General features: G+C 42.3%; 1 protein-coding gene across 5 annotated transcripts in view; it reads right to left on the reverse strand.

Annotated features, from left to right (window-relative positions):
- SPIN1 (spindlin 1) overlaps positions 1–23275 on the reverse strand; it is a 92313-nt gene that overhangs the window by 47041 nt on the left and 21997 nt on the right. For 3 of the 5 annotated variants that reach the window (XM_074395550.1, XM_039474922.2, XM_010348793.3), the window contains exon 2: positions 11369–11578. The exons of 1 other annotated variant lie outside the window; for it this stretch is intronic. In XM_074395550.1, coding sequence (XP_074251651.1) covers positions 11369–11420 — 52 coding nt within the window. In that variant the 5' untranslated portion in view covers positions 11421–11578. Of the gene's footprint in view, positions 1–256; positions 386–11368; positions 11579–23275 lie in introns of those variants that run through there. One more of the 5 variants, XM_074395551.1, reaches the window with a different exon arrangement.

Consider the following 23275-nt stretch of genomic DNA (forward strand, 5'->3'; position numbering starts at 1 on the left):
AATCCCCATCTATATCATACTTACTGACTTCCAACCCTATGACTCACTCCTCCCCTTGAGTTCTCGCTTAACTGTCAACAGGTTCTTGAAAACTGAGACTTTTCACAAAACAATGTAAAGCAGGTCCTCGAATATTGTCAGTTTACTGTCCAAAGTTGTTTCCTTATAACACTGATGAGGGGGAAAAAACTGGTTTTGTTTTCCGTGAAGTCACAGTTTGCAAGAACTTACAGATGGCACTGAGTACTCACCATACCTTTGTTTGAAAATGTCACTGAGAGTCGGCCGGGCACGGTGGCTCAAGCCTGTAATCCCAGCACTTTGGGAGGTCGAGGCGGGTGGATCACGAGGTCCAGAGATCGAGACCAGCCTGGTCAACATGGTGAAACCCCGTCTCTCCTAAAAACACAAAAAATTAGCTGGGCATGGTGGCGCGTGCCTGTAGTCCCAGCTACTCAGGAGGCTGAGGCAGGAGAATTGCCTGAACCCAGGAGGCGGAGGTTGTGGTGAGCCGAGATCGCGCCATTGCACTCCAGCCTGGGCAACAAGAGCGAAACTCCGTCTCAAAGAAAAAAAAAAAAAGAAAATGTCACTGAGAGTCTACCAAGATGATACTCTCCTGTTGCTCTGCAGATTTTATATTGAATTTTATTTGTTTATTTATTTTTTGAGACAGAGTCTCACTCTATATCCAGGCTGGAGTGCAGTGGCTATCTCGGCTCCCTGCAACCTCCACTTTCCAGGTTCAAGTGATTCTCCCGCAGCAGCCTCCCAAGTAGCTGGGATGACAGGTGCACACCACCATGTCCAGCTAGTTTTTGTAGTTTTAGTAGAGATAGAGTTTCACCGTGTTGGCCAGGATGCTCTTGATCACTTGACCTCAAGATCCGCCTGCCTCAGCCTTCCAAAGTGCTGGGATTACAGGCGTGAGCCATCGCACCAGCCTGCTCTGCAGATTTTATAAGCTCAGCTTTGTATGATACACAGTCGTCTCTGGGGATCCAGCCGGTAAAGAAATATGACAATATAAACTTGAAAGAGAAATAAGAAAATCTGAGAGATGAGCGATAATTATCTAAGGAGGACACATGACAATCCATCTCCAAAGAAAACACTCACAGACAAACTTCCCAGTAAGGCAGGAGAAGTCTACCAGGCAACAAGAACCATTTCCTCACAGACAGCTTCCCATTGTCTTGGTGCCTTCCTAGAGGATCACCCTAGGATCAAGAAACTCAAGGAAAGCCTTCAAATCAAACAGACGAATAGCAGAGACATAAAGAAACTTATAAGCAATAGGGCTAATATTAGAAAGGGTTTTTTAAAAAGCAATTTATAGGCAGGCACAGTGGTGCATGCTTGTAGTCCCAGCACTTAGGAAGACCAAGGCCAGCTGATCACTTGAGCTCATGAGTTCAAGACCAGCCTGGGCAATGTGGCAAAACCCTGTTATCTACAAAAAAATATAAAAATTAGCAGGGCATGGCAGTACTTGCACCTGCAGTCCCAGCTACTCAGGAGGCTGAGGTGGGAAGATCTCTTGAGCCTGGGAGGCTGAGGCTGCAGTGAGCCAAGATTATGCCACTGTGATCCAGACTGGGTGACACAGCAAGACCCTATCTCAAAACAAACAATCCTGACCTCCCCGCCCGTGTCCTGCTGTAGCCCTCCCAGCTCTTCACTCTGGGGGCCTCGGGGCACAGCCCACTCAAGACTCCCTACTTTGATGCTGGCATCTCATCCACTGAGCAGGAAATGCCTTGATACCATGAACTGTCCACCTTGGAAGAACAGTCAAGACTCTTACACCCTGGAGCCACAAGCCTGGGGTCCCCCATCCTGGTATCTCCAGGGCCACCTGCCGTGGAAGGTGCTTCCCTGGATCTAGAGGACAAGGAGGGAGAGGAGTTGGAAGATTATCTGGATAAGATCGACCCCATCTACGATGCCCTGTCCTACAGCAGCCCCTCTGATTCCTACCAGGGCGAAGGCTTTGTCACGTCCTGGGCCACGTACGTGTCAGCTGCCATGTGCCTGGCTTCTCGCATCTCACCTGTTGATCACTTAGCTTTCTTGCGAAGGATCTAGTGCCCCCTGACCTCTGCCCAGGCCACCGTCTGTTAACACACATGCATCCCATTTGTGACTTCTATCTTGGTGGCTGCACTATGAACCCTGACCCATTGAGTCCAGAGAAACACAACATGATAATGCAATCCTGGTAACCTTATCTCATGAGGCAGGACGTGGGGAAAGTGCTTCTGTACAACCTCTGATCACAAGGACTCTTCTCTCAGACTGTGACCTTACACCATAGCTCTTTCCTCCCACCAAAGCCCCGACTCTCCCAAAATCACAAAAAAGACCCTAGACCTGTATTTTGTCTTCAGGTAGTAAATTCCCAGTAGGTCTGCTGGAGTGGACGCTAAGGGCTCCCTGCTGCTCAGACACGAGCCCTCCAGACAGCGGGGTCCCACTTACGCCCTTCCCATCTGTTCCCCAAAGAGGCAAGAGGGGGACTCCCCAGCCCAAGGCAGAGTTTTCCCAGCACCCTCCTGCCAACAGAAGTCCTAGGGTCCAGACCCTTCCCTGAACCCCCCCACCTACCCCAATTCCTACCTACAGAGCAAGCAACCCCCACCCTAGAGCCAGACAGGGTGAGCATCATGCAGACTGTGCCTTGACAGCTCCAGCCTTTGGAGAAGAATTTACTGTTAACCTGCACGACTAACGAATCATTTTACCCCTGCCCAGCGGAATAGGATCTAAACGTCCCCCTTCAGGGGAAAGTCCATCAACTGGATTGGTGGTAGCGACTGCTACTGTTTTGTAAACCTACATTTCCTACAAAATATAAGTTTATACTTTTTGGAAAAAAAAATAATAATTTATATCTCCAGAAATGTAAGCTGCTTGAATCTATGAAATGAACAAGCATGAGAATAAAAAAGCTGGGTGCAACGGTACATGCACCTGTATTCCCAGCTACTTAAAAGGCTGAGGTAGGAGGATGTCCTGAGCCCAAGAGTTTGAGACCAGCATGGGTAAAAGAAAAAGAGGGGGTAAGAGGGAAGGCACTTAGAAATTAAGTTGCTGACTGAAACAGGAAAAAAAAAAAAATCTGAGGAAATAAAAAGGCAGTAAGCTTCCCCAAAGCATGGGAAAATGGGCCGGGCGCGGTGGCTCACACCAGTAATCCCAGCACTCTGGGAGGCCTAAGGTGGGCGGATCACAAGGTCAGGAGTTCAAGACCTGCCTGGCCAACACAGTGAAACACCATCTCTACTAAAAAAGTACAAAAATTAGCCGGGCACAGTGGCATGTGCCTGTAAATCCCAGCTACTCAGGAGGCTGAGGCAGGAGAATTGCTTCAATCTGGGAGGTGGAGGTTGCAGTGAGCCAAGATTGCACCACTGCACTCCAGCCTGGGCGACAAAGCAAGACCCCATCTCAAAAAACAAAAAAGAATGGGAAAATGAAACAGGGCAGTGGGAGATCAATCTAAGAGGCCGAATATCCAAGTAGCATGCATTTCGGACAGAAAGGAAGAAACAGGAGATAAAGAAGTAACATAAAATTCCACATTGTTACAGAATAAATCTATTTTTTTGTTCACACCGCCACACCCAGCTAATTTTTTGTAGAGGTGAGGTCTCACCATGTCGCCCAGGTAGTCTCACACTCCTGACCTCAAATGATCCTCCCACCTCAGCCTCCCAAAGCCCTGGGATTACAGTTTTGAGCCACTGTACCTAGCCTAAAGGATTAATCTGAGGACTGAAAGTCTAGAACAGTAAATGAAAAAGATACACACTAACAGGCATTATCATAAAGTTTCACAAGACATAAAAAGACAATTCTAAAAGTTTCCAAAGAATGGAGAATAAAACCCACTGAACACACACAAAAGATGAGAAATAAAAATGTCACCCAAGTTTCCTAAATAGCAACGATGGAACCTCAAAGACAAGAAACAGGGTAAATTTTGACTTAACAATATTTCCAATCTAGAATCTTAACCAACCAATGGACGGACCATTAGGGTAGAATAAAGACAGTATCAACACAAAGTCTGAAAATACTATCTTCTATGTGCATTTTCAAAGACTGTTACAGACAATTTCAAAGACACACAAAAGTGGAGATTATGAACAAACTACTATATAACCCACTTGTAGCTTTAGCAATCAATTCATTCATTGCCTATTCACCCAGATAAGACTGCCAACCAAAAAACAAAAGGCACGGCATTCATGAAATAAGGAGAATCCAACACAAAAGAGAGAAAAAAGGAATTCTCAGAATGGCAATGTTGCATCAGTCTAGACAGCAATCAACACAAATTAGAAAAAAACAAAAGGTGCTAGAAAAACATCTAACAGATGAATTATCACATTTGACTTTGCAAGAAATTATGCTGAGAAAGGTCTTACAAAGCTACTGAGGAGTTTATGAGGTCAAGTTTCTAAGAAATTTAAGGAAATAGAAAAAAAAGATCACTAAACTACAGGAAAAGCAAACTGTTGTACCAAACAAAAAAAGTAATTATACATTACAGTATTCAGTATGTATACATTAATTCTAATAGAAGCAATACACACAATTTTAGCCAAAAACATTATTAGAAGGCTAGTAGGAGAGAAGGAGCTAAAATCCTCAAGTCAATATGTAAAAGAAATTCATATACTCTTATTATTTATAAATTTGGAAAGTGAAAATAAAAATGAGTTAAAAGCCGGGCGCGATGGCTCACGCCTGTAATCCCAGCACTTTGGGAGGCTGAGGCGGGTGGATCACGAGGTCGAGAGATCGAGACCATCCTGGTCAATATGGTGAAACCCCGTCTCTACTAAAAATACAAAAAATTAGCTGGGCATGGTGGCGCGTGCCTGTAATCCCAGCTACTCAGGAGGCTGAGGCAGGAGAATTGCCTGAACCCAGGAGGCGGAGGTTGCGGTGAGCCGAGATCGCGCCATTGCACTCCAGCCTGGGTAACAAGAGCGAAACTCCTTTTCAAAAAAAAAGAGTTAAAAATTGCTACCTCCAGAGTACCTACTGTTTTTTGTTATAAGCCATTTAGCACTACTTCATATCTTCAATTACAAACTTTTATTAATTTCATAAAAATAAAATAAACTTTTTTAAAAGAAAAAGTTCTTAAAATGGCCAGGTAAGGTGGCACACACCTGTAATTCTGGCACTTTTGGAGGCCAACGCGGGAGGATAAATTGAGGTCTGAGACCAGCATGGCCAACATGGTGAAGCCCATCTCTACTAAAAACACAAAAACTAGCCAGGCGCAGTGATGGGTGCCTATAAACCCAGCTACTAGGGATGCTAAGGGAGAATCACCTAAACTCAGGAAGCAGAGGTTACAATGAGCTGAGATCATGCCACTGCACTCCAGCCTGGGCAACAGAGTGAGACTCCATCTCAAAAAAAACAAAAAACAAAACGGCCAGGCACAGTGGCTCACGCCTGTAATCCCAGCACTTTGGGAAGCTAAGGCAGGTGATCACAAGGTCAGGAGTTCAAGACCAGCCTGGCTAACATGGTGAAACTCCGTCTCTACTAAAAAAATACAAAAAGTAGCTAGGCGTGGTGGTGGACACCTGCAATCCTAGCTACTTGGGAGGCTGAGGCAGGAGAATCCCTTGAACCCAGGAGGTGGAAGTGGCAGTGAGCCAAGATCATGCCACTGTACCTCCACCCTGGGCAACAGAGCGAGACTCTTGTCTCAAAAAAAATAAAATAAAATAAAGCGAAAAATATTTGTTATATTTGAGTAGTAGGTACATGAGCATCTATGACTACCATGCCTTATACCATCAATATGATTAAAATATATCATACAAGGAAAATACTGCAAAGTTTGCTGGGGGGGGGGGGGGGAAACTAAAATGGAAGCTAACACCTGGGAAAACATGTGAAAAAAATTTTACCATATATACCCTAATAGTATTTGCTACCCAATGTCCTTAGGCATAAACTACTACTTTAGCAACCAATTAAATTTCAACGTAATTATAGAAAAACCTAAGTTATTTTCAAAACAGAAATTCCTGATTATGTTGAATGAGAGAACGAAAACATAAAATTCTAATATTCAAATTTTTCCTCAATCATTCACTCTCTATATCAAAGACTTGGAAGTTGCCTACTCAATCTATTTACCACTGTAGCAGTTTTTAAAATACAGCCACAAATTCGTTGATACTTCTCCCATCAAGCATAGTGTCTATCCTCCCTCCTTGGAAAGTTAGCGAGGCTTTGTGACTGCCCCAATGAATAGAATGCAGCAGAAGTGAACCTGCGTAAATTCCAAATTCCAAGGCTAGATAAAGGCCACACACACTATCTGGAAGCCTCCACGTAAAGGTCCCCATAAGAAAAGAGATGCCCCAGGAGGCTGGGCAGCTAAAGCTCCCAGCTATTTAAGCCCTATCAGCCCAGGAACTAGACAACAGGAGTGAAAAAGCCTTTGAGATGGTAGCTGCCTGAGGGCATAGCTGAGCCACCTAAACAACTCTGAAATGCCTACCGGGACTTCTTGCTTCCTTGAGACAAACCCCTTTTGATTTTTCTTTCATATGCAAAAGACACATTGGAAGCTGACACACGGACTTACAAGCAGCAAAGCATTTATCTATGTTAACAGAAGAATGATTAAGACTTTATTTTAGGTGGCTTACACCTTTAATCCCAGCACTTCTGTAGGCCCACCGGCAGAGGTGAGTGGATCACAAGGCCTGGAGTTTGAGACCAGCCTGGCCAACATGGTGAACCCCTGTCTTTACTAAAAATACAAAAATTAGCTCCGAGTACTGGTGTGCACCTGTAGTCTCAGCTACTAGGGAGACTGAGGCAGGAGAATTGCTTGAACCCAAGAGGTAGAGGTTGCAGTGAACTGAGATCGTGCCACTGCACTCCAGCCTGGGTGACAAAGTGAGACTCTTTTGTTTATTTAAAAAAAAAAAAAAGGCTTTATTTTACAAACAATACTGATCCTGGGGGTCGGCAATCTTTCCCAAATAGGGTATACTTCTGTGATACTGTGAAATATATACATTTGGTCTTCCTCCTCCTCTTGACTTACAGCTTCTAATACCCTTGGAAACTCGGGAGTTGTAAAGTGTCTTCTGGATGCTAATGGGATAACCAGAGACAGCTTCAGGATGAGGACTGGTCTCTAGTAGGACCAAGGCATGACTAGAGGATCGGGACTTTCAGCCTCCTACTAGTATCCAGGAGGAGACAGGGGCTGAAGGTTGAGTTGATCATCAATGACCACTGATGTAATTAATCATGACTACACAATGAAGCTTCCATAAAAACCCAAAGGACAGGGTTTAGAAGGGCTCCCAGACAGCGTAACACTCTGGAGTTTCCCGGAGGGTGGTAGGTGCACCAATGCCCCTTCCTGCATGCCTTGCCCTATGCATCTCTTTCTTCCACCTGGCTGTTCATCTGTACCCTTTGTAACATCCTTCATAATAAACTGTTAAAAGTAAAGTGTTTCACTGAGTTCTGTGTTTCTCTGGCAAATTAATTGAGCCCAGGGATGGGGTGGTAGAAACTTCAATTTACAGATGTTCAGTCCAGAAATTCCAGAGACACAGCTGTGCATCTGGACTGAAGTAGGGGACAGTCTTATGGGACTGAGCCCTCAACCTATGAGATTTGATGCTGTCTCCAGGTAGTATCAGAAATGGATTGAAGTGAAATGTTGTCTGCTGCAGAACTGCTCGGTTGTTGGTGGGAAGCAACTCCTCCCCTTCCCACATTTGGGTGACCAGAGGTGCTGTGTTGTGTTGAATTACATAAGAGAATAGGTGGAGGCCGGGCACAGTGGCTAACGAGTGTAATCCCAACACTGTGGGAGGCTGAGGCAAGAGCACTGCTTGAGCTCAGGAGTTCAAGACCAGCCCAGGCAAGATTGCAAAACCCCGCCTCTACAAAAAAAATTAGCCAGGGTTGATGGAACACACCTGTGGTCCCAGCTAGTCAGGAGGCTGATGCAGAAGGACTGCTTGAGCTCAGGAGTTCAAGTCTGCAGTGAGCTATAATTACACCAGCCAGAGAGAGAGAGAGAGAGAGAGAGAGAGAGAGAGAGAGAGACAGAGAGAGAGACACTCTTATAAAAAATAAATAAATAAATAAGAGAGAGAACAGGTAGGAAAAAGCACTTTGGTTTATTTTTCTTGTATTTTCTTAATTACACAACACTGAAAAATAACCTCACAGTCTCTTACGCTAAAATATCTAACAGGTCAACTAGGAATAACACAGACCTACTTTGGCTTTAGGCCTATGCCATATGCTATAAAAAATATCAAAGAATAAGAAAATGTAAGATCAAAGTACTTGTTAAGATTAACAATCTCCTTAAAAAAAAAAAACAAAAAAAAAAACAAAAAAAAAAACTCTTGGTTTAGTTCCTTCAGTTACTTATACCATATTACACATCACCTTACTCAGCCAGCTATCTTCCTAGGAAGATGACCAAAATCGATAAACAGCAATGTTCACAGCTATAAAAACGAATGAAATCATGTCCTTTGCAGCAACAAGGATGCAGCTAGGGGCCGTTATACTAAATGAACTAATGCAAAAAGCGAAAAACAAATAATGCATATTCTCACTCGTAAGCTGGAGCTAAATCTTGGGTTCACATGGACATAAAGATGGAAACAATCAACACTGGGAACTCTGAAGGGAAGAAGGGCTGAAAAACTGCCTGCTAGAACTACTATGTTCACTATCTGGGTGACAGAATCAACAGAAGCCCAAACTCCAGCACCATACAATATACCCTTGTAACAAACCTGCACATTTACCCCCGAATCCAAAATAAAAATGGAAATTTAAAGAAAGACTGTTGAATTTGGAATGCTGTATACTGTATGCTGTACATAAATGAACTTTAGAAAAGGAATTACTATTTCAAATGACAGAGACCTGCGAGGTTTCACCAATCAATAAAACCTGACAGCACTTCTTTCAATTAATGAGAAGAAATAAAAATATTTTATTGTAGCCGGGCGCAGTGGCTCAAGCCTGTAATCCCAGCACTTTGGGAGGCTGAGGCGGGTGGATCACGAGGTCAAGAGATCGAGACCATCCTGGTCAACATGGTGAAACCCCGTTTCTACTAAAAATACAAAAAAATTAGCTGGGCATGGTGGCGTGTGCCTGTAATCCCAGCTACTCAGGAGGCTGGAGGCTGAGGCGGGTGGATCACGAGGTCAAGAGATCGAGACCATCCTGGTCAACATGGTGAAACCCCGTCTCTACTAAAAATACAAAAAAATTAGCTGGGCATGGTGGCGTGTGCCTGTAATCCCAGCTACTCAGGAGGCTGAGGCAGGAGAATTGCCTGAACCCAGGAGGCGGAGGTTGCAGTGAGCCGAGATCGCGCCATTGCACTCCAGCCTGGGTAACAAGAGCGAAACTCCGTCTCAAAAAAAAAAAAAAAAAAAAAAAAAAAGCCGGGCGCGGTGGCTCAAGCCTGTAATCCCAGCACTTTGGGAGGCCGCGGTGGGTGGATCACTAGGTCGAGAGATCGAGACCATCCTGGTCAATATGGTGAAACCCCGTCTCTACTAAAAATACAAAAAATTAGCTGGGCATGGTGGCACGTGCCTGTAATCCCAGCTACTCAGGAGGCTGAGGCAGGAGAATTGCCTGAACCCGGGAGGCGGAGGTTGCGGTGAGCCGGGATCGTGCCATTGCACTCCAGCCTGGGTAACAAGAGCGAAACTCCATATCAAAAAAAAAAAAAAAATTTATTGTAAACATTATGATCAACAATAATAACAGTATTAAAAGTGCCAGGCACCTACCTAAACATTTGATTCACAGCTCATTTAGTCCTTAACCCCAATAGGTACATGAATAAATAGTCCCATTTTTTAGCCAGGCACGGTGGCTCACGCCTGTAATTCCAACACTTTGGGACGCCAAGGTGGGAGGATCACTTGAGGTCAGGAGTTTGAGACTAGCCTGGCCAACATGGCAAAATCCCATCTCTACTAAAAATACAAAATAAATGAATGAATGAATGCTAGGCATGGTAGCACACGCCTGTAATCCCAGCTACTAGAGAAGCCAACGCAGGAGAATCGCTTGAACCCGGGAGGTGGAAGTTGCACTGGGCCAAGATCACCAGGGTGACAGAGCAAGACTCCCTCTCAACAACAAAAAAAAGAGTCCCATTTTTTTAGATGAGAAAAACTAAGGCTCAAGAGGACTAAACAATGTGTCGATCTTTATATGCTAATAAGGACTAGGAATCTGAATAAACTCTCAGATGCCTTAAATTTCAGTCATCACTAGCCCAAATTAATCTTACTGACAAATATTAAATATTTAAATGAGTATTATCTTCAAAAAGAGAAGCTAAGAGCCGGGTGCAATGGCTCATGCCTGTAATCCCAGCAGTTAGGGGGCCAAGGCAGGCAGATCATGAGGTCAAGAGATCAAGACCATCCTGGCCAACACGGTGAGACTCCGTCTCTAAAAGAAGCTAAAATAAAGATAAGGGGTACTTAGAAATCTTAATTCTTGTGGTTTTTCTACAAAGGAACTCCAACTACTATAGTAAATAAAAGAAAATTACCAAAATCTGTATTAGGGAAAAACAAACAAAATAAATAAGTAAACAAATAAAATTGTTCTAAATCATGTAAACAAGTTTGTACTATTAATAATCATTTTTCTAGGATAATTCTGATTCATTTGTCAAAGAACCCTAACATGTTATGAGAGACTTTTTTCAACATTCAAATCTATGTCTGAAATGGACAGGAATGTTTTCAAGTCACAAAGAAAGTATAACTTACCTATTTTACAGAGTATCCTATAAGATTCTGTTTATCTTTATTTTGGGGGAACTAAAAATCAGGCAAAGACTAACTTCTACTCAAGTTGTATTAACTACATACCACAAAAGAATTAATGTAATTTTTATAAAAATTTCCACATCAGTGAAGTTCTTTCAAATAAACACAAGAAATTCCAAGTTTTTTTTTCCATAAAATTACTCTCAATATACAAAACCTCACTAAACCCAACTCATGTCATCTCACTTTAACTCAAAAGAAATAACTCCTTTCACTATAATCCTATTAACAGATATTTATAATTCACTTGCTAAACTTACTAGACATTTATAACTTACTAGAGGATTATACATAAATTTTGTGTGACTACCTCCTTTTCAAGAAACTTAAATCTGCTTAACATATGCATGCGCGTATAAAATACTAGGAACAACAAAGTTTTTCACTAGCTATTATGTGAAAGTACCCAATTTTACACTTATTTGAAATTTATTGTATTAAAATATGCGTAGAACCACAATGCCTACCTGCATCAGCTCTGGACCGCTGGCCAGGTGTCTTTCCGAATGGGGTCTTCATTCATCTGTATTTAAGTGAGCAGCAGAGCTGCTGGACTAGGGTGAAAATTCAATATTCTCCAATTTGAAATTTTTCACAGAATGTTAGTGTTCTCGTTAATCCACCATCCAAGTGTCTCTTTTACAAGTTCAGCAAAAATACGTGAAATCACAAGCACTCTGTAAAATAGTGAAACAATTCATTACTACAGCATCAAGAGAGCAAGATTATGCCTAGTGAGCCTTTAAACATAAAATTTTAAGCAAAAGTATTTGCTGTCCCAAAGCAATTAACTTTATTTCCTAAGACCTGGTTTCTCAGGACATGACAAAATAGAAAGCAAAAAAAGAGGCAATAGACTCTTTAAAAAAAGAAGCCTGGGACAAGTGCAAGACCCAAAAGTAAAGTTCTTCCAACATCAACTGGAACACAATACAGCTGTTGTCTAGCATCCCCATTATTATCCTAAAGCATGCTGCTGCTAGAAACCAGAAAAAGGTAGATGCTGGAACGTCACAGAAGATTTAGACAGCATGGCTCATCTCTCTGATGGACACAAAGAACCAGACTATGGGGATGGGTGACAGGGGTGTGAGGTCACTGGGGAGGCAAGAGTGGAAGGACAACATGGGGGCGGCACAGGAAATCATGTTCATGAGAGAGCAACAGCGAGGCTGAAGATCAGCAGGCCAGGGTCTTGGACAAAAGAAAGTATCATAGCCAACAAGTCTCTGTGTTTCCCTTTCTGCTCACAAGCTTCCAGAGACTAAAGAAAAAGGTCCAGGAATTCCAGAGAAGCCTCAAAGAAGTTCCTCACCCATGTAAATGCTAAAGTCATTTTACGGAAGCAAATTATCTTTTAAGCCAAATTTAGTTCCTAGAGATATAACAGGTCTGTCTCACTACTCAATGATCTACAGAGACTAGGCCTAAGATGAAGGCTATCAGGACAACTGGTTGCTTACTTGCCTTCCCCTGAGAGCCTATCCAACTGCCACATCAAATCTCATATCCCTGTTTTCCCTCATTCAACTCTCTTCCCATTCAGACCTATCTAATGGGCCCCTATAACTCTCTTCCCCACCTGCCCAAACTTCTCCAGAAGGTAAAATGCTTTGACCACATACTTCTTAACATATGCATATGACCCTATCCGCCAATAGCTCCCCCAAAAGGTGGTTGTTTATATCTCTCACCACAGCCCCAACACAATCTCTCCTGCCTCAAATCCTCACCTTGGAAGCACATGCCATAAAGCTAGTTACAACGGCTATCCCTTCTTGTTAGTTTTCTACCTGTTAATCTTCCAGTCATCTACACACATTTGTTGAAGATCATGGTATCTGGTTTACTTCTTTTCCTCCGTGATTCCCATTACCATTCTTCAACCCATTTACCCTATACTTCATCTATTCTCACAATACCGACATAGACCTTTTTATCAACAATAACTGTAATAACCCCAAAACCATTATTTCACACTCAAACCACCTCTGATCATTCTAGTTTTCTTACATTGACACTCCCATTCCAACAATTCTTTGATGCCACCAGTACCACTTATCTACGGCTTTACTGTTACTCCAATATCGCATTACTCCTCAGGGACTAACTTCCCTCATTACTCTGCTTAAGTTTTCATGGATGGTCAATCACAACATGATGATGATTGTTTTCACTGCCGTTCTCAATTTTCTTACCCTTCTCTTCCTGTCACTGTTGTGTGGCAAACCCAAACCCAAATCCCTTCCTAGAGTACTTACAGCATAAAGCAGTTAAACATGGATGAAAAACATACAAATTTTCACTTCAAATCTGTCATCTCATATCTCACATGAGCATTCAACAAATACCCACAGCCTCAGCAGATAGGCTTGCAAGTGGCTATGAAAACAAATGCAAAGAGAACTACTCATCACTTTACAAGCAAATTGACTAACTGATCAGTATCCTTTGTCTCCATAATAAAAGATGCACTATCTCTGAGCCACGTTCAACCCCGTCACTTGCCTAATCAATCCCATCCTTTTTCCTCTGTATACATTTACCACTAGCACAGTCCCATCAGCATACAACACATGATGTAAAGGCCAGGCGCAGTGGCTCACAACAGTGATCCCAACACCTTGGGAGGCCAAGGTAGGCAGATCACTTGAGCTCAAGAGTTCAAGACTAGCCTGGCCAATGTGGCAAAACCCTGTCTCCACAAAAGATAAATTTAAAAAAAAAAATTAGCCAAATGTGGTAATGTGTGCCCTTGGTCTCATCTACCGGAGAGGCTGAGGCAGGAGAATCATTTGAACCTGGGAGGCAGAAATTGCAGTGGGCCAAAATCGTGCCATTGCACTCCAGCCTGAGTGACAGAGTGGGACCCCATCTCAAAAAAATGCAGTAATAAAGAAGATCAAGAGCTTTTTATTTAAAAACAAAACAAAACAAAACAAAACAAAAAACACATGATATAGGCTGGGTGCAGTGGCTCATGCCTGTAATCCCAGCACTTTGGGAGGCTGAGGCAGGAGGACCACCTGAGGCCAGGAGTTTGAAACCCCATAGCTAATAAAAATGCAAAAATTAGCCAGGCATGGTGGCACACACCTGTAATCCCAGCTACTTAGGAGGCTGAGGCAGGAGAATTGCCTGAACTCAGGAGGTGGAGGTTGCAGTGAGCTGAGATCACACCACTGCACTCCACCCTGCGTGACAGAGTAAGATTGTCACAGAAAAAAAACAACATAATGTAGTATTTCCAAATTTTAAAAAAACATCCCATGACTCCACTCCCTTCCTGTGCTCTTTACAGAACCTCTTCAAAGACTAAGAAAAAAAAAATTTTTTTTTTTTGAGATTACAGGCATGAGCCACTGCGTCCAGCCAGATTAAAGAAATTTTTTAACTACATAAAATCAATTTATCCTAACAAATTCATTCGATCAAATGAAAATTTTAACTTACTGGTATTCTGAACTATGCACCCTCCTCACTATCAGATTTAAGCTTATCTTAGCAATATTTTCTACTGCTTTCCACTTCATTAAAATTTCAAGTTGAACTTGTTAATAAACCAAAAATTTTTTTAAACGGGAGTTGAAGGAAGAGTTGCAGTGGGTGAAGGATACAAGGTGGCTATTTGAACAATATTAGAACGCAAAATTCCAGTTGAGAGTCCTTCCCTTGGCCAGGCACGGTGGCTCACGCCTGTAATCCCAATACTTTGGGAGGCCGAGGTGGGGGGTCACCTGAGGTCAGGAGTTCCAGACAAGCCTGGCCAACATGGTGAAACTCCATCTCCTCTAAAAACACAAAAATTAGCCAAGTGTGGTGGCGGGCGCCTGTAATCCCAGCTAATCCGGAGGCTGAGGCTTTGCACCAGGGAGGCGGAGGTTGCAGTGAGTCAAGATCATGCCACTGCACTCCAGCCTGGGCAATACAGGAAGACTCTGTTTCAAAAAAAACAGTCCTTCTCTCATGTTTAGATGTTGTCTAAAAAATAACGGTAAAATTTTAAAAAGAGTCCTTTCTCTTTTTTGAGCTGCAATTAATAAATACCTCAACCACCTAACTCTTTATCCTAACTCCTGTTAAGACCAGAAAGAATGCAGAAACAGATCAAAAAGAAAACCCTGAGTGCTAACTAATGGAACCCTGGTGTTGTTTTAACAGCTGCCATGTAAGGCTTTCAAAATTCAGATGAACTAAAGCTTTCCTAAAACAAATCCCACTCTACTTTGACTGGAAAAAGCTAAACTTACTGTGCTCAGGTTTTTTTTAAAGACCTTAAGTTATCCTACTAAGTAATTAACTTCATAAATAAAAACTGAAGGAAACAAAAGTTGAAATTCAGAGTTAGCATTATTTCTAGGTTAGCTGAAGTTATAAAATATTTTGTCAAGTGTTATGAAGAATACTGACAAACTGAGCTTAATTATAAGGCCATTAGGAAGAAAGTCCTGCATTCAGAGAGCCATCAGAAGTTGCTAAAACCATCAGGAGAAAGGTTGCTGGAGAACAATAATTGTATGGTATCAAAGGATCGCTCCAGAGATTACTTGTTAATTATAAAGAGGAAAATGTTGTTGCTTTACAATGGAGCAATCTTGGCCTATACTACCAAGGAATTGAAAGATCAAACAATTTGGCATCATTAAAAGGGAATCAACCTCACTTCATCCACTTCTTAATGTGATATGACACAAAGCAGACCACATCACTTATAAAGCATTACTCTTGTCAAATTTTTTATCTCCAGGTGAGGTGTGGCAATATAAAATATATTAAAAAGGCTGGGCATAGCGCCTTACACCTGTAATCCCAGCACTTTGGAAGGCCAAGGCAGGTGTATCACGAGGTCAGGAGATCGAGACCATCCTGGCTAATACGGTGAAACCTCGTCACTAAAACAAACAAAATACATATATTCAAAAAAATCTAGTCAAGCTGTCAGATATAATTTCTAGTTTATAGGAAACACAGGTGATGCAGAAGAAGCAAGTTAGACAACACCATGAGGAAATAGACTTAGAAAGGTGGAGTTTGGGGCCGATGTGGTGGCTCACACCTGTAATCCCACCACTCTGGGAGGTCGAGGCAGGCTGATCACAAGGTCAAGGGTTAGAGACCAGCCTGGCCAACACAGTGAAACACCGTCTCTAAGAATACAAAAATTAGCTGGGCCTGGTGGCGCATGCCTGTAATCCCAGCTACTGGGGAGGCTGAGGCAGGAGAATTGCTTGAACCCTGGAGGCGGAGGTTGCAGTCAGCTGAGATCACGCCACTGCACTCCAACCTGGGCAACAGAGCAAGACTATGCTTCAGGGGGAAAAAAAAAAGAAAAAAGAAGGAGAGGTGGTGTTTGTACATGAAAAGTGGGCCATACTCCTCAAAAAGTCAATGTCAAAAAAGAAAAATGGTAGACACACTGCTCTAGACTAAAAGAGACTCAACAATAAGACAATGAATAAACCCTAAACACATGGTTGGTGGGGAGAGGTGGGTGAAAGCTACCAAAGACACTTAAGGCCAGGCAAAGTGGCTAAAGCCTGTAATTCTAATCTTTTGAAAGGATCACTTGAGCCTAGGAGTTCAATTGATAAACATGGTATGGATAGCTGGCTGTGGTGGCGCACATACCTAGTACCAGCTACCAGCTACTCAAGAGGCTGAGGCAAGAGGATCCCATAAGACCAGGATGTCAAGACTGCAGTGAACCATGATAGAGCCACTGCACTTTAGCCTCGCCGAGAGAGTAAGACCCTGAATAAACACACATACACACACACACACACACACACACACACACACACACACACACACATTCTTAAGACAACTGGGGAAATGTAAATGTAGACTACATAATAGATACTGTGAGATTATCATTACATTTTAAAAGCACGATGATGTTGTGTTTATGCCTGAGAATATATTATTTGGAGAAACATGCTGAAATGTCTAAAGAGGAAGACTCACAATTTCTGTAAGTTAACTTCAAATGATTCCAGGGAAGAAAATACATACATGAGGGATAACATAAGTATCGAAAGACAAAATTACAATAATGTGGTTTAAGAATCTAAAACAGCTTTATTTATGATTCTAGAATCAAACAATGCTTTGTTCCATAAAATAGAATGAGCATTCCAGTGAGCAGAGCAGAGGCTCCTTGTATAGACAGAACAGGCCTGAAGAAAGCAGAAACAAAGAACTGAGAAAAAATTCAAAATCAAATCTGCTGTAAGTTTAAATTATTTTCAGCCTTAAAGAAATGTGATTATGGGACCTTAGTCACATGACAGGCAACTTTAGTCCTCTGATTATAGATCAGCCTCTTTACCTACAGTGTTCTGTAAAATATTGTAAAAGACTAAAGGGCTCCAAAAAAAGACCCCTATCTGTCTAAACTTGATCTTCATTACAGATTAACTTCCCTCTTACTTCTCTTATACATAGACCTCAAGACTACCACAGTAAGAAGGAATGTTAAATAAACTCTTTTAAATTGGAAAAAGAAAAGAACAGAACTGTAACTAATCAAATTGCTGTAACTCATAAACCAGCCTTGTATGGAAAATGTGGCAATCCTGTTAAATCTGTTTTCTGCCCACATAAGCAAGACCTTAAACTTTTCAGCTTCAGAGGGCTGGCTCCATTCCTCTGGATTCTGTTACCCAGTTGGCTACTCTCAGCTTTGCACCTGAATAAAATTATTTTGTTTTTGTTTTTGTTTATTTGAGACAGTTTCACTCTGTCGCCCAGGCTGGAATGCAGCAGCGCAATCTTGGCTCACTGCAATCCCCACCTCCCGGATTCAAGCAATTCTCCTGCCTCTGCCTCTGGAGTAGCTGGGACTACCGGTGTGTGCCACCACATCCGGCTAATTTTTGTTTGTTTGTTTTTGAGACAGCGTTTCACTCTTGTTGCCCAGGTTGGAGTGCAATGGCGCAATCTCAGCTCACCGCAACCTCTGCCTCCCATGTTCAAGCAATTCTCCTGCCTCAGCCTCCTGAGTAGCTGAGATTACAGGCATGCACCACCATACCCAGCTAATTTTGTATTATTAGACACGAGGTTTCTCCATGTTGGTCAGGCTAGTCTCGAACTCCAGACCTCAGGTGATCCACCCGCCTTGGCCTCACAAAGTTCTGGGATTACAGGCATGAGCCACTCTTCCCAGCCTGAGTAAAACTTTTAAACTTGACTATGATCCTTTTGATTATTTCAGGATGGCAAAACCAAAAGGTGAATTGGTCATTTCAAAGTTACTTTCCTTGTAAGGAAGGAAAGAGAAAACAGGGTAACAGAAATAACTGATTGGGAAATGCAATATCATGCCAAGTAAAACTGCCTGGTTTGAGAAATTAAGGCTATTACTCTCCTGATTACACCTCAGTTTAGTGGTCTGGAACCTCAGCATGGGTGGCTCCATTTAGATTTTAGTCTGGTCGATTGTGGCCTAGTGCAGGCAGGAGACTAGCTCAAAACAATGGTACCATCTACAATTTTTATTCAACATGAATATAGCAAAATATCTGTTGATGTAGGTGAAGAGCACATTAGTATTCACTAACATTAATCTGTGAACTTTTATTTCAGTTCAAATTTTGCATAAGAAATTAAGGAGAGGCTGGGCGCAGTGGCTCACGCCTGTAATCCCAGCACTTTGGGAGGCCAAGACGGGTGGATCACGAGGTCAAGAGATCGAGACCATCCTGGTCAACAAGGTGAAACCCCGTCTCTACTAAAAATACAAAAAATTAGCTGGGCATGGTGGCGCGTGCCTGTAATCCCAGCTACTCCGGAGGCTGAGGCAGGAGAATTGCCTGAACCCAGGAGGCGGAGGTTGCAGTGAGCCGAGATCGCGTCATTGCATTCCAGCCTGGGTAACGAGCGAAACTCTGTCTCAAAAAAAAAAAAAAAAGTAATTAAGAAGAAAAAGATGCTGAATTCTCCTCTGCTAAGTCCAACTTTAAATATAGTTACATATCCAGGCTTGCACTTTTACTAAATAATCGTCAAAATGTGTCATGAACTTAAATTCTGAAACTCAAAATTCTTATTCTATAATAATCTCAAAGGATATCAGAAAATTCTCCAACTTCTTACCAGGAAAATGACTGCTTACTAAGCACTCACTATGTGTCATGAACTCCTCACAAAAACCACGGAGGAGGGTTAGGTACTATAACTATTCCACCTTGGAAACTGAAAAACTGCAGCACAGACATTAAAATAATTTAGTGAAGGTCCCACAGATTCCAACTAGCATTGTCAAGATAAACTTCCTATTTTAAAAATAAACACATAGATTGCTTCAATAAAGGAATAGGGTATTACAAAATCAATGACAATGTATTATCTCCAAAAAGGCTAATACACAAATATTTCAACATTTCAGATATAAAAGCAGTAATTCTCAGGAAGTAAAGTCTACATATCAAAGTATTTGTTGCCTGCTACTGTCACTGAACAATACTATTTATAAAAAGAAAATAGGATCAAGCGCGTTGGCTCACACCTGTAAGCCTAGCACTTTGGGAGGCCGAGGTGAGTGGATCACCTCAGGGTGGGAGTTGGAGATCAGCCCGACCAACAAGGAGAAATCCCATCTCTACTAAAAATACAAATTATCTGGGCATGGTGGCAGGCGCCTGTCGGAATTACAGAATCCCAGCTACTCAGGAGGCTGAAGCACGAGAATCACCTGAACCCAGGAGGTACAGGTTGTGGTGACCAGAGATCACACCACTGCTCTCCAGTCTGGGCAACCAGAGCAAAACTCCACCTAAAAAAAAAAAAAAAAAGGAAAAGAAAGAGAAAGAAAATAGAGCAAGGTGCGGTGGCTCACACCTGTAATCCCAACACTTTGGGAGGCCGAGATGGGCGGATCACCTGAGGTCGAGAGTTTGAGACCAGCCTGACCAACATGGAGAAACTCCGTCTTAAGTAAAAATACAAAATTAACCGGGTGTAGTGGTGCATGCCTGTAATGCCAGCTACTTGGGAGGCTGAGGCAGGAGACTCGCTTGAACCCAGAAGGCAGAGGTTAAAATGAACCAAGATTGCCAGGCACGGTGGCTCAAGCATGTAATCCCAGCACTTTGGGAAGCAGAGGCGGGTGGATCACGAGGTCAAGAGATCGAGACCATCCTGGTCAACATGGTGAAACCCCGTCTCTACTAAAAACACAAAAAATTAGCTGGGCATGGCGGCGCACGCCTGTAATCCCAGCTACTCAGGAGACTGAGGCAGGAGAATTGCCTGAACCCAGGAGGCAGAGGCTGCGATGAGCCGAGATCGCGCCATTGCACTCCAGCCTGGGTAACAAGAGTGAAACTCCGTCTCAAAAAAAAAAAAAAAAAAAAAAAAAAACGAACCAAGATCACGCCATTGCACTCCAGCCTGGGCAACAAAAGGGAAACTCCATCTCTAAATAAATAAATAAAAAGAAAACAGATTCCTAAAACTGTTTAAACAAAAATACTGAGTTCCCAAATCTGAACATCAGAAGCACTAATAGTGAAACATGTCAAGTATAAACTGAAGCTTGGGCTGTCAACGAGTTGTCTTAAAACTGTGGTGGTGTGTATCTGTAGTCCCAGCACTCAGGAGGCTGAGATGGGAGTATCCCATGAGCCCAAGAATTTGATGTTGCAAACAGCTCTGATCAAGTCACACTGCACTCCAGCCTGGGTGACAGAATGAGACCCCATCTCTAAAAATAAGCAAAATAAAAACAGGATAAGAAAGGATGGTTTAAAAGAACAGAAATTTTTAAAAAAAGGAAAACGATGGGAACATCTGCAACTCCTGAATGCAGGTGCTGAGCACAGGTATTTACTGCCTGTTTCAACTTTTCTACGTTTGAAATTTTTCACAACAAAAATTTAAGGGTCAATGGTTTTAGGTTTTATAGTTCTGGAAAGAAAAAACACTCGGAGTACAACTCGAAACTTTCCTAGGTAACTAAGAGAATTTACTAGATATTATTATGTAAGATGATACAATGGGTGGGGTGGGGCTCACACCTGTAATCCCAACACTTTGGAAGACAGAGGTGGGAAGATCACTTGAGTCCAAAAGTTTGAGACCAGCCTGGGTGACACAGTAACACCTCATCTCTACAAAACATTAAAAAAAAAAAAAAAAAAAAAAAAGCCAAGTGTGGTGGTCCACACCTGTAGTACCAGCTAACTGCGAGGCTGGGATGGGAGGATCACTTGAGACTGGGAAGTACAGGTTGCAGTGAAACAAGATGGCACCACTGCACTGGGTAACAGAGCAAGGTCCCGTCTCAAAAAATAAATGTTACAATGGATGGCACCTAAGGACAATGTTCTAGGGCCCAATGGTGTAGGCTGTGCCTTTAGCTAAAACCTCAAAGATTAAAATAAAGATCTCAATCCTTATAAAGTATTGCTAATTACACAGTGTTCAGCTATTTAAGGATACTGGCAAAGCAGCTATCACATATACCAAGTAAATATCTAAAGACCTTCAGAGCCCCACATTCTCTTATCAATATAACAATTATTATACACCCTAAACCACTAAACATCTTAATAACAATTTTTAATACAATTATTAATATATGGTCAAATTTTACAAGGACCATGGATTAGGACATGAGAAAAATTTTATCGTCATCTTTCTTAACCTCTACCTGAAGTACAGCACTTCCTTCCATCATGAATGTATGCAGCAAACCACAGTATTAGTAGGAGTACTTCCAATTTCTCAACAATAGAAATCACATCTTTCCATTCCATTGCATTTATTGTAGACCTCAAAATATCACTTAAACTCATCAACTGACACTTAACTAGACATGCCACCAGCACAGAGTACACAGTGTTCTCGCACAGCCGCTCAGGCAGAGCTCTGGTCAGCCATGTGATATCACTAGGTCTGGTCCTTAGGCATCAAACTGAAAGCAGAATTGCTGACTATGATGTAACAAAGAGCTTGGATGGCCTTTCTCCCAGCTCTGGTTGGTACCCTTTAAATCCCTGAAATGTCCTGTGAGGGACAGGGCATCTCCATAATTCATGGTGAGTACCTAGTTTATGCTAACAAGATGTCTCAAGATGTGGGGGTGAGGGTCTGGCCAAACCAGAAAGACCAATCATGGGATTAGAAGGTTGGGGCTCTGAGCCCTGGGATAGCAGCCCAAAGTTCAGGGAGGGGAGCTAGGAATTAAGTTCAAGCTCAAGGCCAATAATTCAATGGATCATGCTGATTTAATGAAGCATCAATAAAAACTCTGGACACAGAGGCTTACATGAACTTTCCTAGTTAATACTCTCTGCATGTAGTCACACATGAATATGCCAAGATGATCCACCCTGTCTCCATAGAAGGGCATGAACACTTCTCATCAGGGACCTTCCCAGACACTATCCTGTATGTACTTCTTTTTTTCCCCCTGTATGTACTTCTTATGGCTGGTCCCAATTTGTATTTTTTACTGTAATAAACTATCAGTACTGTACTTTGAGTTTTATGAGTCATCCTAAGTGAATTATCAAACTTGAGTGATGGAAACCTCCACATTTGGACTCAGTCAGAAATGGAAGTAACATGGGAGCCCCTCAAGTTTGCAGTTGGTATCTGAAGTGAGGGTAGTCCTGTAGAAACCAATTAACTTTGACCTAAGTCAGACTGTATCAAAATGATACACACATCTACAATGCTCAACAGAATTCCCCATCAACAATTATTTGTTGATGAATATGTCAGATATAATGGGTTGCTCTTCAAAGTCTAACTTCCTTGTTCTTTGTTCTCAAAATCAACTTCCTTGTACCTTCTCATTCCTAACTACTCTCTGTAAACAACTTCTCCTGCCAGTCCCAATCTTTAACTCACTTCTCTTCCTTATTTGTAAACAACCCTCTTTGCTCCTAGCTATAGCCAATCAAGTGTAGCTTAGATTGGTTATTCCAACCAACAGGGGCAGGAAATAGAATAAACAGGGACTGCGTTAGGGATAAAAACCCCTTCCCTCCTTTGTTCAGTGTGCTCTCCCAGCAGTGAGGTGAGCAGAACCCTTCTGCAGAAGTAAATCTGCCTTGCTGAGAAATCTTTTGAGTGTTCATTCTCTTTGCAACTTTGAGCACCTGTTTCCAACAAATATATAAAAGGAGATGAGCCAAAGACTACCCCACAATTGATTTGTCTCAAATAAATATCAAAACCTTAACTTTGGCTCAGCGCAGTGGCTCATACCTGTGAGCCAAGATGAAAGATGGGGTGAAACCCCATCTCCACTAAAAAATTAGCCAGGTGTGGTGGTAAACACCTGTAGTCCCAGCTACTCAGGAGGCTGAGGTACAAAAACCACTCGAGCTGGGCGCAGTGGCTCAAGCCTGTAATCCCAGCAC

The sequence above is a fragment of the Saimiri boliviensis genome, chromosome 2, assembly GCF_048565385.1.
Source record: "Saimiri boliviensis isolate mSaiBol1 chromosome 2, mSaiBol1.pri, whole genome shotgun sequence".
Classification (NCBI taxonomy): Eukaryota; Metazoa; Chordata; class Mammalia; order Primates; family Cebidae; genus Saimiri; species Saimiri boliviensis.